The sequence below is a fragment of the Chiloscyllium plagiosum genome, unplaced genomic scaffold (assembly GCF_037043375.1).
Source record: "Chiloscyllium plagiosum isolate Xiang-an unplaced genomic scaffold, Cpla_swu_hap1 HiC_scaffold_17, whole genome shotgun sequence".
In the NCBI taxonomy this organism is placed as follows: Eukaryota; Metazoa; Chordata; class Chondrichthyes; order Orectolobiformes; family Hemiscylliidae; genus Chiloscyllium; species Chiloscyllium plagiosum.
In genome coordinates this window covers 844,775-861,196 of record NW_028270155.1, presented here as the reverse complement: position 1 = coordinate 861,196, position 16,422 = coordinate 844,775, and the positions used below count along the sequence as shown (strand labels likewise).

Genomic DNA, 16,422 nt, shown 5'->3' with positions numbered 1-16,422 from the left:
AGGGAGTGGCGGTGGAGGAGGCCCAGCACCTCCATATCCTCGGCAGAGTGGGAGGGGGAGTTGAAATGTTGAGCCACGGGGTGATTTGGTTGATTGGTGCGGGTGTCTCGGAGATGTTCCCGAAAGCGCTCTGCTAGGAGGCGCCCAGTCTCCCCAATGTAGAGGAGACCGCATCGGGAGCAACGGATACAATAAATGATATTAGTGGATGTGCAGGTAAAACTTTGATGGATGTGGAAGGCTCCTTTAGGGCCTCGCCTCATCTTCACCATGGATATCCAATCCCTCTACACCTCCATCCGCCATGACCAGGGCCTCCAAGCCCTCCGTCTTTTCCTCTCCAGACGTTCCCAACAGGAGCCCTCCACCGACACACTCATTCGTTTGGCCGAACTGGTTCTCACTCTTAACAATTTCTCCTTTGAATCCTCCCACTTCCTCCAGACCAAAGGGGTAGCCATGGGCACACGTATGGGCCCCAGCTATGCCTGTCTCTTTGTTGGCTATGTAGAGCAGTTGATCTTCCGTAATTACACCGGCACCACTCCCCACCTCTTCCTCCGCTACATTGATGACTGCATTGGCGCCACCTCATGCTCCCGCGAGGAGGTTGAGCAATTCATCAACTTCACCAACACATTCCACCCTGACCTTAAATTTACCTGGACCATCTCTGACACCTTCCTCCCCTTCCTGGACCTCTCCATCTCCATCAGTGACGACCGACTTGACACTGACATTTTCTACAAACCCAGGGACTCCCACAGCTACCTGGATTACACCTCTTCCCACCCTACCTCTTGCAAAAATGCCATCCCGTATTCCCAATTCCTCCGCCTCCGCCGTATCTGCTCCCAGGAGGAGCAGTTCCACCATAGAACACACCAGATGGCCTCCTTCTTTAGAGACCGCAATTTCCCTTCCCACGTGGTTAAAGATGCCCTCCAACGCATCTCGTCCACATCCCGCACCTCCGCGCTCAGACCCAACCCCTCCAACCGCAACAAGGACCGAACGCCCCTGGTGCTCACCTTCCACCCTACCAACCTTCGCATAAACCAAATCATCCGCCGACATTTCCGCCACCTCCAAACAGACCCCACCACCAGGGATATATTTCCCTCCCCACCCCTCTCCGCCCTCCGCAAAGACCGTTCCCTCCGTGACTACCTGGTCAGGTCCACGCCCCCCTACGACCCACCCTCACATCCTGGCACTTTCCCCTGCCACCGCAGGAACTGTAAAACCTGTGCCCACACCTCCCCACTCACCTCCATCCAAGGCCCTAAAGGAGCCTTCCACATCCATCAAAGTTTTACCTGCACATCCACTAATATCATTTATTGTATCCGTTGCTCTCGATGCGGTCTCCTCTACATTGGGGAGACTGGGCGCCTCCTAGCAGAGCGCTTTAGGGAACATCTCCGAGATACCCGCACCAATCAACCAAATCGCCCCGTGGCTCAACATTTCAACTCCCCCTCCCACTCTGCCGAGGATATGGAGGTGCTGGGCCTCCTCCACCGCCGCTCCCTCACCACCAGACGCATGGAAGAAGAACGCCTCATCTTCCGCCTCAGAACACTTTAACCCCAGGGCATCAATGTGGATTTCAACAGTTTCCTCATTTCCCCTTCCCCCACCTCATCCTAGTTTCTAACCTCCAGCAACACGATCCCCTGACTTGTCCGGACTTGTCCGACCTGCCCAGCTCCTTTTCCACCTATCCACTCCACCCTCTCCTCCCTGACCTATCACCTTCATCTCCTTCCCCACTGACCTATTGTACTCTATGCTACTGTATCCCCACCCCCACCCTCCTCTAGCTTATCTCTCACGCTTCAGGCTCTCTGCCTTTATTCCTGATGAAGGGCTTTTGCCCGAAACGTCGATTTTGCCTGTCCTCGGATGCTGCCTGAATTGCTGTGCTCTTGCAGCACCACTGATCCAGAATCTGGTTTCCAGCATCTGCAGTCATTGTTTTTACCTCATTGTCCATATGAGAACCAACGATATAGGAAGGGAAAAGGTTGAGATTCTGAAGAGAGATTACAGACAGTTAGGCAGAAATTTAAAAAGGAGGTCCTCGAAAGTAGTAATATCTGGATTACTCCGAGTGCTACGAGTGAGTGAGGGCCGGACTAGGAGGATAGAGCAGATGAATGCATGGCTGAGGAGCTGGTGTATGGGAGAAGGATTCACATTTTTGGATCATTGGAATCTCTTTTGGGATAGAAGTGACCTGTACAAGAAGGGCGGATTGTACCTAAATTGGAAGAGGGCTAATATACTGGCAGGGAAGTTTGCTAGAGCTGCTCAGGAGGATTTAAACTCGTAAGGTATGGGGGTGGGACCCAGGTAGAGAGTGAAGAAAGAGATCAATCTGAGACTGGTACAGTTCAGAACAGAGGTGAGTCAAACAGTCAGGGCAGGCAGGGACAAGGTAGGACTAATAAACTGCATTTATTTCAATGCAAGGTGCCTGACAGGGAAAGCAGATGATCTCATGGCATGGTTAGGAACATGGGACTGGGATATCATAGCAATTACAGAAACATGGCTCAGGGATGGGCAGGACTCGCAGCAAATGCTGCAGGAAGGATAGAAAGGGAGTCAAGAGAGGAGGGGGGGGGGGGGGAGGTGGCATTTTGATAAGGGATAGCATTACAGCTGTTCTGAGGGAGGATATTCCCAGAAATACATCCAGGGAAGTTATTTGGGTGGAACGGATAAATAATAAAAGGATGTTAAGTGTGTACAAGAAAATTTTCTGATTCAGTATGTGGATATACCTACGAGAAAATGTGCATTGGGATTGTATTATAGACCCCCCTAATAGTCAGAGGGAAATTGAGAAACAAACTTGTAAGGAGATCTCAGCTATTTGTAAGAATGATGGTGTGGTTATGGTAGGCGATTTTAACTTTCCAAACATTGACTGGGACTGCCATAGTGTTAAGGGTTTAGATGGAGAGGAATTTCTTAAATGTGTACAAGACAATTTTCTGATTCAGTATGTGGATGTACCTACTAGAGAAGGTGCAAAACGTGACCTACTCTTGAGAAATAAGGCAGGGCAGGTGACCAAGGTGTCAGTGGGGGAGCACTTTGGGGCCAGCGACTATAATTCTATTAGATTTAAAATAGTGATGGAAAAGGATAGACCAGATCTAAAAGTTGAAGTTCTAAATTGGAGGAAGGCCAATTTTGACAGTATTAGGCAAGAACTTTCAAAAGCTGATTGGAGGCAGATGTTCGCAGGTAAAGGGTCGGCTGGAAAATGGGAATCCTTCAAAACTGAGATAACAAGAATCCAGAGAAACTATATTCCTGTTAGGGTGAAATGGAACGCTGGTCGGTATAGGGAATGCTGGATGACTAAAGAAATGGAGGGTTTGGTTAAGGAAAAGAAGGAAGCATATGTCAGGTACAGACAGGATAGATCGAGTGAATCCTTAGAAGAGTATAAAAGAAGTTGGAGTATACTTAAGAGAGAAATCAGGAGGGCAAAATGGGGACATGAGATAGCTTTGGCAAATAGAATTAAGGAGAATCCAAAGGGTTTTACAAATACATTAAGGGCAAAAGGGTAACTAGGGAGAGAATAGGGCCACTCAAAGATCAGCCTTTGTGTGGAGCCACAAAAAATGGGGGAGATACTAAATGAATATTTTGCATCAGTATTTACTGTGGAAAAGATATAGACTGTAGGGAAATAGATGGTGACATCTTGCAAAATGTCCAGGTTACAGAGGAAGAAGTGCTGGATGTCTTGAAATGCATAAAGGTGGATAAATCCCCAGGTCAGGTGTACCCGAGAACTCTTTGGGAAGCTAGAGAAGTGATTGCTGCGCCTCTTGCTGAGATATTTCTATCATCTATAGTCACAGGTAAGGTGCCAGAAGACTGGAGGTTGGCAAACGTGGTGCCACTGTTTAAGAAGGGTGGTAAAGACAAGCCAGGAAACTATAGTCTGGTGAGCCTGATGTCGGTGGTGGGCAACTTGTTGGAGGGAATCCTGAGGGACAGGATGTACATGTATTTGGAAAGGCAAGGACTGATTCGGGATAGTCAACATGGCTTTGTGCGTGGGAAATCATGTCTCACAAACTTGATAGAGTTTTTTGAGGAAATAACAAAGAGGATTGATGAGGGCAGAGCAGTTGATGTGATTTATATGGACTTCAGTAGGCGTTCGACAAGGTTCCCCATGGGAGACTGATTTGCAAGGTTAGATCTCACAGAATACAGGGAGAACTAGCCATTTGGATACAGAACTGGCTCAAAGATAGAAGACAGAGGGTGGTGGTGGAGGAGGGTTGTTTTTCAGACTGGAGGCCTGTGACCAGTGGAATGCCACAAGAATAGGTGCTGGGCCTTCTACTTTTTGTCATTTACATAAATGATTCGGATGCGAGCATAAGAGGTACTGTTAGTAAGTTTGCAGCCGACACCAAAATTGGAGGTGTAGTGGATGGCGAAGAGAGTTACCTCAGATTACAACAGGATCTTGATCAGAAAGGCCAATGGGCTGAGAAGTGGCAGTTGGAGTTTAATTCAGATAAATGCGAGGTGCTGCATTTTGGGAAAGCAAAACTTAGCAGGACTTATGCACTTAATGGTAAGGTCCTAGAGAATGTTGCTGAACAAAGAGACCTTGGAGTGCAGGTTCATAGCTCCTTGAAAGTGGAGATGCAGGTAGATAGGATAGTGAAGGCGGTGTTTGGTATGCTTTCCTTTATTGGTCAGAGTATTGAGTACAGGAGTTGGGAGGTCATGTTGCGGCTGCACAGAACATTGGTTAGGCCACTTTTGGAATATTGCGTGCAATTCTGGTTTCCTTCCTATTGGAAAAATGTTGTGAAACTTGAAAAGGTTCAGAAAAGATTTACCAGGATGTTGTTAGGTTTGGAGGATCTGAGCTATAGGGAGAGACTGAACAGGCTGGGGCTGTTTTCCCTAGAGCGTCGGAGGCTGAGGGGTGACCTTATAGAGGTTTACAAAATTATGAGAGTCATGGATAGGGTAAATAGGCAAAGTCTTTTCCCTGGGGTGGGGGAGTCCAGAACTAGAGGGCATAGGTTTAGGGTGAGAGGGGAAAGATATAACAGAGACCTAAGGGGCAACCTTTTCACACAGAGGATGGTACGTGGATAGAATGAGCTGCCAGAGGAGGTGGTGGAGGCTGGTACAATTGCAACATTTAAGAGGCATTTGGATGGGTATATGAATGGGAAGGGTTTGGAGGGATATGGGCCGGATGCTGGTAGGTGGGACTAGATTGGGTTGGGATATCTAGTCGGCATGGACAGGTTGGACCGAAGGGTCTGTTTCTATGCTGTACATCTCTATGACTCTATAAGAGACACATCTCCAAAAACACATAATGAAGAAAGAACCCACTCTACTCACTGCTGCCGATTCTCTGTCAGCCACACTTAAAACAACGATTAACTTATCTGATTCTGTGCTGTGAACTTCGCCCAACAGTTCCTCCAAGATCACTTGTGAATTTCACTGTTTGTTAATTTTCCCAGATGCACTCCGATGTCCAACGATACATGAATTCAAACAGCAAAGGCAATAACTGTGCAGGTTTTCTCTCTCTCTCTCCTGCAATGACCTTCCCATGTGCTTCCTTTGTCTGTTCTTCTCCCTTTTAAAACTGTTGTTGTTTTGATTTTTTTTTCCCAAAATTCCAAAACAATGTAACAGCATATGAAACCGTAATTGCTGGTCCTGGAATTTAGGAAATCACTTCCAGCACCTAAAATACCTCAAAAAAGGAGCAGCTGTTACAGCCAGAAATTTTTCCTGTCCTACATCTTGGATTACCCAGAATCTAAGGGAGTCCCAGTCAATAAAATGCAACAGTCCTGTTGTTTTTCCATTTTTCCATAATCTTTCCACATATCTGTTCCTATATCTCCTGCTGGATTGCACCCTTCTTATTCCTGAGTTCTGCCCATATGGCTTCGCTGGATGATCCCTCCAAGGTGCCCTCTCTCAGTACAACAGTAACCTCCCTGATCAGTAATTAAACTCCCCCACCTCTTTTACATCCCTCTCTACCTCGCCTGAAACATCTAAATCTCAGAAGGCAAAAATAAATGACCTGACCACTACTTACCAAATGTCACTTTTGAATCTGTGATGTGGTGAAGTGCAGCTCCCACAATACATTCTGTGTAATGGATCAAAGTAAGGCTGCTACATGAAACTAGGCCTGAAATGTCCCATTGTCGTTTTTACTTGCTTCAGTTGCTGTTTCCTCCCTGCTGCCTCTCTGGTTCTGTTTCCCAGCTGCTGATTAAGGTGAGGTTGCTACTCGAAGCTGGCACTCATGGTGACTGTGCTGACTTCACCCAGAATTCTCCTTATTCACTTGTCAACAGCACCCTCTGGATGCTCTTCCTCCTGTTGAGCTCTGGGTCCTGCATAATCTCCTTATCAGTTGTGTGACTGAACCAACTTCTACCAGAATCTATTTTTGGTTGCTTCTCACTAATATATCTGGAAGGATAGACATTGGGCCAGATTGGGATGGGAAGGCATGGGGTCAGATTGGAGTGAGGTGGACACAGGGTGGGATTGGGATGGACGGACAGGGGCAGGATTGGAATGGATGCGAGGGGGTCAGATTGGGATGGACAGAATTGGGATCTGAATATGATTTATGGGTATTAGGTAGTCAACATGTGAGACTTGATTTAAGTCTCTCTGCTTATACTAAGCTAACATTTGGTGTTGAGGGATTTTGGTATGGATGAATAGAATTTTTTGAGTAACTTTTGGATATTTTGGCATATTGTATGGAGCCTTGGCAAGCAGTTGTATTATTACATAGTTCCCAGGATCATGATTTCATGGTTTTGGGTCACTTTAATATCTTGATTAGACATGTGTTTAATGAAATATCTGATGTAACTGTTGTACATTTTGTGCTTTGAATATTTAATGTTAATGTCTATTCTTCATGTCAGGATAGGTTTAGTGCGTAATTGTTGCTCTTGTGCGACGAAAAGAATGACTCAGATACTTAACAAGCTCAAGCAAGCTGATGGTTAAAGAAACATTCTTCATTAAATGTTACAAGACATGGGTGGGAAGCCTTTGTTTTTGACTGCATCAGGGTTGGGTATTAATGGCTTGCACATTAGAGGCTCAGGGAATAAGAGTGGTTGGAACAACTTCAAACTGGAGTGAAGTTTGACCCAGTCCGTTCAGGAGTCAGTCCTTTCAAGTTCCCACTTTGGAATTGCCTCACATATGGTGGTTGGCTGTTGTCCTCACAAAACAGTGAGGGACCACTTGCCACAAGTTGTGTTGATGAAGCTGCTCCTGATGGGGAATGTAACCTGCCATTGCCTTTTGATATCTTGCAAAATGAAGTGAGATACCAGTTGTATTTAAGACCCTTCCCGCTGATATAGAGTCATACAGCACCAAAACACCCTTGGCCCGACTCGTGTGCCAACCAGACATCCCAATCTGATCTAATCCCATTTGCCAGCATTTGATCCAAATCCCTCAAAACTCTTACTATTTATATTCCCATCCAGATGCATTTATAACAGCAAAACATGCAATTAGAAAGGCAAGAATAATTAGGGATCGTCAACATGGTTTTGTGTGTAGAAAATTGTGTCTCACTAACTTGATTGAGTTTTTTGAAGAAGTGACTAAAAATACTGATGAAGACAGAGCAGTAGACATTGTCTATATGAATGTCATCAAGGTTCCATGTGGTAGACTGGTTAGGAGGTTAGATCTTATGGGACCCAAGGGGAGTTAGCCAATTGGATACAGAAATAGCTTGAAGGTAGGACACTTCAAGAGGGTGATGGTAGAGGGGTATTTTTCAGACTGGAGACTGTACCAAGTAGTGTGCCACAAGGATAGATGTTGAGTCCACTGCCTTTTGTATTTGCTGTAAATGATTTGAATGTGAATATAGGAGGTATAGTTAGTAAGTTTTCAGATGATACCAAAATTGGTGGTGTAGTGGACAGTGAAGAAGGTTACCTCAGACTACAATGGGACCTTGGTTAGATGGGCCAATGGGCTGAGGAATGGTACATGGAGTATAATTAGATAAATGTGAAATGTTGCATTTTTGTAAGGCACGTCAGGGCAGGACTTCCACATTTAATAGTTGAATATTGCTGAAAGAGACTTTAGGGTGCAAGTTCATAGTTCCTTGAAGGTGGAGTCACAGGTAGATAGGGTAGTGAACAAGGCAACCAAAACAGAAATTGCTGGAAAAGCTCAGCAAGTCTGTCAGCATCTGTGGAGAGAAATCAGAGTTAACATTTTGGGTCGAATGACCCTTCCTCAGAATTGCAACCAGTTGGAGGGTTTGAGCGACAGGGAGAGGCTGATTAGGTTATGGCTATTTTTCTCGGAGTGTCGGAGGCTGAGGGGTGACCTGGTAGAAGATATAATAAAATCATGAGGGGCATGGATAGGGTGAATAGCCAAGGCATTTTTCCCTGGGCAGGGTAGTCCAAAGCTAGATTCTAGATTAGAGTGGTGTTGGAAAAGCACAGCAGTTCAGGCAGCATCCGAGGAGCAGGAAAATTGACGTTTCGGGCAAAAGCCCTTCATCAGGAATAGAGGCAGAGTGCCTGCAGGGTGGAAAGATAAATGAGAAGAGGGTGGGGATGGGGAGAAAGTAGCATAGAGTGCAATAGGTGAATGGGGGGGGGGAAGGAGGTGATAGGTCAGAGAGGAGGGTGGGGGAAGATAGCAAAGAGTACAATGGGTGAATGGGGGTGGGGATGAAGGTGATAGGTCAGAGAGGATGGTGCAGTGGTCAGGTGGAAAGGAAGATGGGCAGGTAGGACAAGTCATGGGGACAGTGCTGAGCTGGAAGTTTGGAACTGGGGTGAAGTGGGGGAAGGGGAAATGAGGAAACTGCTGAAGTCCACATTGATGCCCTGGGGTTGAAGTGTTCTGAGGCAGAAGATGAGGCGTTCTTCCTCCAGGCGTTGGGGGGTGAGAGAGTGACGGTGAAGGAGGCCCAGGACTTCCATGTCCTCGGCAGAGTGGGAGGGGGAGTTGAAATGTTGGGCCACAGGGTGGAGTGGTTGATTGGTGCGGCTGTCCCGGAGATGTTCCCTAAAGCGCTCTGCTAGGAGGCGTCCAGTCTCCCCAATGTAGAGGAGACCGCATTGGGAGCAACGGATACAATCAATGATATTGGTGGATGTGCAGGTAAAACTTTGGATGTGGAAGGCTCCTTTAGGGCCTTGGATGGAGGTGAGGGAGGTGGTGTGTGCGCAGGTTTTGCAATTCCTGCGGTGGCAGGAGAAGGTGCCAGGATGGGAGGGTGGGTTGTAGGGGGACGTGGACCTGACCAAGTAGTCACAGAGGGAACGGTCTTTGCGGAAGGCGGAAAGGTGTGGGGAGGGAAATATATTCCTGGTGGTGGGTCTGTTTGGAGGTGGCGGAAATGTCGGCGGATGATTTGGTTTATGCGAAGGTTGGTAGGGTGGAAGGTGAGCACCAGGGGGGTTCTGTTCTTGTTACGGTTGGAGGGGTGGGGTCTGAGGGCAGAGGTGCAGGATGTAGATGAGATGCATTGGAGGGCATCATTAACCATGTGAGAAGGGAAATTGTGGTCTCTAAAGAAGGAGACCATCTGGTGTGTTCTGTGGTGGAACTGGTCTTCCTGGGAGCAGATACGGTGGAGGCGGAGGAATTGGGAATACAAGATGGCATTTTTGCAGGAGGTAGGATGGGAAAAAGTGTAATCCAGGGAGCTGTGGGAGTTGGAGGGTTTGTAAAGAAAAATGTCGGTGTCAAGTCGGTCGTCATTAATGGAGATGGAGAGGTCCAGGAAGGGGAGGGAGGTGTCAGAGATGGTCCAGGTAAATTTAAGGTCAGGGTGGAATGTATTGGTGAAGTTGATGAATTGCTCAACCTCCTCGCAGGAGCACGAGGTGATGCCAATGCAGTCATTAATGTAGCGGAGGAAGAGGTGGGGATTGGTGCCGGTGTAACTATGGAAGATGGACTGTTCTACATAGCCAACAAAGGGACAGGCATAGCTGGGGCCCATACAGGTGCCCATGGCTACCCCTTTGGTCTGGAGGAAGTGGGAGGATTCGAAGGAGAAATTGTTAAGGGTGAGGACCAGTTCAGCCAAACGAATGAGTGTGTCGGTGGAAGGGTACTGTAGGGGACGTCGGGAGAGGAAGAAACGGAGGGCTTGGAGATGGCAGATGGAGGTGTAGAGGGATTGGATATCCATGGTGAAGATGAGGCATTGGGGGCCGGGGAAACGGAAGTCTTGGAGGAGATGGAGGGCGTGGGTGGTGTCTCGAACGTATGTGGGGAGTTCCTGGACTGGGGTGATAGGACAGTGTCGAGGTAGGTAGAGATGAGTTCAGTGGGGCAGAAGCATGCTGAGACAGTGGGTCGGCCAGGATGGTCAGGCTTGTGGATCTTGGGAAGGAGGTAGAACCGGGCAGTGTGGGGTTCCCAGACTATGAGGTTGGAAGCTGTGGGTGGGAGATCTCCTGAAGTGATGAGGTTCTATATGGTCTGGGAGATGATGGTTTGGTGTTGGGGGGGTGGGGTCATGGTTGAGGGGACAGTAGGAGGAGGTGTCTTCGAGTTGACGTCTGGCTTCAGCGATGTAGAGGTCGGTGCGCCAGACTACCACTGCACCTCCTTTATCTGCTGGTACCTAGTCCAAAGCTAGAAGGCATTGGCTTAAAGTAATAGGGAAAAGATATAAGAGGGACGTAAGGGGAAACCGTTTTGTGCAGAAGGTGGTGCATGTATGGAATGAGCTGCCAGATGAAATGGTAGAGATTAGTACAGTTACAACATTTAAAAGGCATCTGAATGGGTAAGTGAATGGAAGAGGCTTAGAGCGATATTGGCCAAATGCACTAGATTAATTTAGAATATCTGGTAGCGTGGATAAGTTTAGTCGAAGGGTCTGTTTCCGTGCTGTACAACCCTAAGATTTTATGACTGTCGATTGGGAATGTTCTCCTCGAAGACAAGGTAGCTGAGAGGAGATTTGATAGAGGTTTCCAAAATCTCCAGAGAACAGATATGGAGAAGCGATTTCCACTCACCACCTGCTTCCCCAAAGCCTGTCCACCGCCTACAAGGATTAAGTCAGGAGTGTGATGGAATACTCCCTATTTTCCTGGATGAGTACAGCACCAACAACAGCGAAAAATGTTGATACCATCCATGTCAAAACAGCTCACTTCATTAACTCCAGATCCACAAGCATCCACTTCCTCTACCACTGATACTCAGTAGCAGCAGAGTGAACTATTTACAAATGCACTCTAGAAATTCACCAAATATTCTCAGACAGCATGACCACTTCCACCCAGGAGGGCAAGGGCAGCAGATACTTGGGAGCACCACCACCTGCAAGTTCCTGTCCAAACCACTTAGCATTCTGACTTGGAAACATATTGCCATTCCTTCACTCTCACTGGGTCAAAATCTTGGAATTCCCTCCCTAATGGCATTGTGGGTCTACCTACAGCAGTTCAAAGGCAAAAAACATCTCACCACCACCTTCTCAAGGGCGGTTGGAGATGAGTAATAAATGCTGGCCCAGCCAGTGACGGCTATGTCCCATGAGTGAATAAAATAAAGCTTGATCCCGCTTGTAAAACATTTTGGGATGCTTTACAGAATTGCAGAATTTTTCAGACAACAATAAGGTATAGGTGCAGATGTTGTATTCAGCCCATTTCAGTCTGCTCTGCTATTTAATGAGATGATGGCTACTCTGATAGTCTGCAACTCTGCTTTCCTGTGTTTTCCCCATAATTATTGATTCCCTTGCTGATTAATATCTGTCTATCTCAGCCTTTCTTATACTTGATAGCCCAGTCTTAACAACTTTCTGCTGTAAACAATTCCACAGATTTACTACCCACTAAGAGAAAAAATCCATTCACATCTCTAGCTTTAATGATGACCCCTTACATTGAGATTATGTGCTCTAACTCTGGATTCTCTCACAATAAAATAACTTCTAATTCTTATCATGTAAGTGGAAACCATGTGGCGCATATTATCTGCACCAGCTCTCTGAAAGAGCATTATGACACTGTTTCCCCAAGTTTGTGTATTGTTTCTATTCAACTATCAACCAATGCCATCTTGATTAGATTAGATTAGATTCCCTACAGCATGGAAACAGGCCCTTCAGCCCAACAAATCCACACTGACCCTCTGAAGAGTGACCCACCCAGACCCAATTCCCTCTGGCTAATGCACCAAACACTATGGGCAATTTAACATGGCCAATTCACCTGACCTGCACATCTTTGGACTGTGGGAGGAAACCGGAGCACCCGGAGGAAACCCATGCAAACACAGGGAGAATGTGCAAACTCCACACAGACAGTTGCCCGAGGCTGGAATCGAACCTGGGTCACTGGTGGTGGGAGGCAGCTTTGCTAACCACTGAGCCACCGTGCCGCGCTTATATTGAATGCCTTAATTGAATCTGTCTCCACTACACTTCCAGATAGTTCATTAGAGACCTGAACCACTCATTATGTGAAAAAACATTTCTAGCATCATATTGCATTATAGTTGTGGGAGGAAATTGGACCACCTGTAGGAAACCGTGTCTGCATGGGTTTCCTCCAGGTGCTCCGGTTTCCTCCCACAATCCGAAGATGTGTCGGTTAGGTGAATTGGTCATGCTGAATTGCCCACAGTGTTCAGTGATGTGTAGGTTAGGTATATTAGTCTGCAGTAAATGTAGGGGAATGGGTCTGGGTGGGTTAGTCTTCGGAGGGTCAGTGTGGACTTGTTGGGCCAAAAGCCTGTTTCCACACTTTAGGGATTCTGTATCTATATCATTCTATATCTATAATGTTAAAAATGCTTTTTAATTAAAAGTTGTTTATATTCCAGAATAATTGTTTTATCTTTCTGCTCTTTCCTCCTTAGGTGTGTGTGGTTGGAAATGACCCAAGTTCTAAGCTGTTGGCATCTCTGAAGGCAGTAATTCCAGCAATCTTTAGTCTTTATTGCTTCACAGCACGAGGAGTTTCACATTTGCGGTTTGTATTTACTCTCAAACTACCCTATGCCTATTTCTAGTCAATTTATTGGAGCTGCTCGATTTCAACAGTTGATGTGGTCGACTGTGCCATTGAGTGGCTGAGATAGTAGAGATCACAGCTCTTTCAATTGTAAGAGATGTCCTTGAAGGCTTTGAGACTGCTTCAATGCTGTGGCAGGCAGAAACCTAATTGGGGATATTTAGATGTGAAAGTGGGGTGTGAATTTTGGTAGAGGATGGGAGCAGTGAATGGATGATCTCAGTTTACATAAAAAGGCTCCATAAACTCCTCTCATTTGTTTCCTCCACATTCACCTTAAATAAGGAACTACTGAGTTTTGAAACTATGCAGTTACTTTTCCAGATGATTGCTGTGCAGTGAAGGGTTTTGGAAAAGGAGAGAGAAATGTAGTTGCTGTTTGTGTTACAGTCATGGACCAGGTATTATCATGGAATGACAAAGCAAGGGAATTGCTGGATTGGAGGGAGATTTGAGAGTCTTCTTGAAGGGAAGTTATTAAAAGTGGAGGTAAGGGAGAGCAGGTTGATACTTAAAGTTGGACGTTGGTAACTAAGTGGCTTGGACAGAGTGGATATAAAAAGAATTAGTGATAGAAAGAGGAATCTAGTCACAACGCATAGATGCATATTCAAAATATTAGGTTATAACACAGATGATGTGACAGATATATTGCGGAATAAGATAAGATCAAGGATCCAGAGAAACTGATCCAGAGACTTTTTATTCATTACTTTCAGGACATTGTTAGAAGGACAGCTAGAAAATCATTGAGCAAAAGCAGTTAGGAGGAGAGGGGGAATATATAATGTGGTGGTTATAGAGAACTCAAATGGGGGACACAGCATCCTTTGGAAACAAGATCAAGAGTCATACAAGGAACGTTGTCTTTCAGGCCCATCTTGTGCTGGCTTGAAAGGGTATTGGAGAGAGTTAGAGAAGAAGGATTTAATCATTGTGTTCCAATAGGTTGATACCAGCACATAAATATTGTTTCTGAGGGGAGAGTGCAAGTGAAAAAATAATATACATAATCCAAATGGACAAAAGGGAAGAAAAGAGCAACAGTCAGAGCTTTAGGCGTATGGCTAAATGGAAAACAAAAAGATGTAAATTTGATAATTAGGGAAGAGAAATGGGAAATGTGTGAGTAAAGCAATCAGACAGAACAGAGATTAAAGTATATGGCTCAAATGAGGTTAACTGGAATGGGAGGATACAAACTATCCAAAGTAAATTGGACAGATCTATTAATGTAGAATTACAGATCAGTGGAAGATGCTAATTATGTTTTTTGACATGATATAATTCCAATTTATATTCCCTGTTGAACTGGAGATGTGCTGGAGCCTACTAGAGAACAGGAAATTCTGGATTTGATGTTGGGCAATGAGGCAGACTTGATAAGGGAGCTTAAGGTGAAGGAACCCTTAGGAGGTAGTGACCATAATATGATAGAATTTACTCTACAATTTGAGAGGGAATCAGATGTAACAGTATTACAGTTAAACAAAGGCAACTACAGAGGCCTGAGGGAGGAGCTGACCAGAATTGACTGTGAGGTGAACCTTGCAGGAAAGACAGTGAAATAACAATGCAGGAGTTTCTGGGAGTAATTTAGGAGGCACAGCAAAAATTCATCCCTAGGAAAAAGAAGCATACTAAAGAGAGAATGAGGCAGCCATGGCTGACAAGGAAAGTCAGGGACAGCATAAAAGCAAAAGAGAGAGTGTGTAATGTGGCAAAACGCAGTGGAGGCCAGACAATTGGGAAGCCTACAAAGACTAACAGAAGGCCACAAAAGAAGCAAGGATGGAGAAGATTAAATATGAGGGCAAGTTAGCCAGTAATATAAAAAAATTAAAGAATTGCTTCAGGTATATATAGAGCAAAGGAAAGGCAAAAGTGGACGTTGGACCGCTGGAAAATGACGTTGGAGAAGTAGTAGTGGGGAACAAAGAAATGGCTGAGGAACTGAATAAGTACTGTGTGTAAGTCTTCACTGTGAAGACACAAGTAATATCCCAAAAATTCAAGAGTTGGGGGTATAGGTGATTATGGTGGTCATCACTGAGTGGTAGAAAAATCATCTGGACCAAATAAACTACACCTGAGAGTTCTGAAGGAGATAGCTGAAGAGTTAGTGGAGGCATTAGTGGCCATTTTTCAGGAACCACTGGAGTCAGTGGGCTCCAAGAGAGTGGACAATTGCTAATGTATCTCCCACCCACCACCCCTGCCCTTTAAAAAAGGAGTATGGCAAATGACTGGAAATTATAGGCTGATTGACCTGACCTCGGTCATTGGTAAAATTTTGGAATCCATTGTGAAGGATGAGGTTTCTGAATCCTTGGAAGTGCATGGTAACATAGGAAGTCAGCATGGTTTCATCAAGGGGAGGTCATGCCTGACGTTCTGTTAGAATTCTTTGAGGAGATAACAAGTAGGTTCGAACCTGCTCCGCCATTCAATCATGGCTAATAGGTTTCTCAACCCCATTCTCCTACTTTCACCCCATAACCTTTAATCCCCTTGATACTCAAGAACCTATCTATTTCATTCTTAAATCTATTCAATGACCTTGCCTCCACAACCTTCTGTGGCAATGAATTCCATCAATTAACCATCTTTGGCTGAAGAAGTTTTTATGTCCTTTCTAAAATCGGGCATGGGGTTAGAGGCAAGGTACTAGCATGGATGGAAGATCGGCTGTCTGGCAGAAAGCAGAGAGCGGGAACAAAAGGGTCCTTCTCAGAATGGCAGCTGGTGACTGGTGGTCTTCCACAAAGGTCAGTGTTGGGGCCTCAACTTACCACTTTGAACGTTAATGATGGAGATGAAGGAACTGAGGACATTCTGGCTAGGTTTGCAGATGATACAAAGATAGCTCGAGAGGCAGGGAAGCTACAGAAAGATTTAGTCAGCTTAGGAGAGTGGGCAAAGAAGTGGCAGATGAAATACAATGTGAGAAAGTGTGAGGTCATGCACTTTAGTAACAAGAATGAAGGCATTGACTGTTTTCTAACTGGGGAGAACATTCAGAAATCTGAAGTGCACAGAGATTTGGGAGTTCTAGTCCAGGATTTTCCTAAGGTAAACTTGCAGGTTGAGTCAGTAGTTAGGAAGCAAATACAATGTTGGCATTTATTTCGAGACAACGCAGGGATGTACTGTTATGAGTCGGCTGTGAACCTTTTTGTTAATTAAACCAGCCACCCAGAAAAGCTCATCTCGCCTCTCAAGTATGAGTGACAGAGAACTTCCAAATTCTACAATTTAAAGAAAAATAACATCAGTTTATATTTTTTACTCTAAAAGAGAACATTAAACAACAACTATT

General features: G+C 45.5%; 1 protein-coding gene across 5 annotated transcripts in view; it reads left to right on the top strand.

Moving 5' to 3' along the window:
- Positions 1–16,422, top strand: part of tango6 (transport and golgi organization 6 homolog (Drosophila)) — a 207,085-nt gene that overhangs the window by 86,003 nt on the left and 104,660 nt on the right. For all 5 annotated transcript variants that reach the window (XR_015759906.1, XM_043706471.2, XM_043706470.2 and 2 more), the window contains exon 8: positions 12,949–13,061. Coding sequence is in view for 4 of the 5 variants with exons in the window: in XM_043706471.2 (XP_043562406.2) it covers positions 12,949–13,061 (113 nt within the window). In the remaining variant the exon portion in view is untranslated. The remainder of the gene's footprint in view (positions 1–12,948; positions 13,062–16,422) is intronic.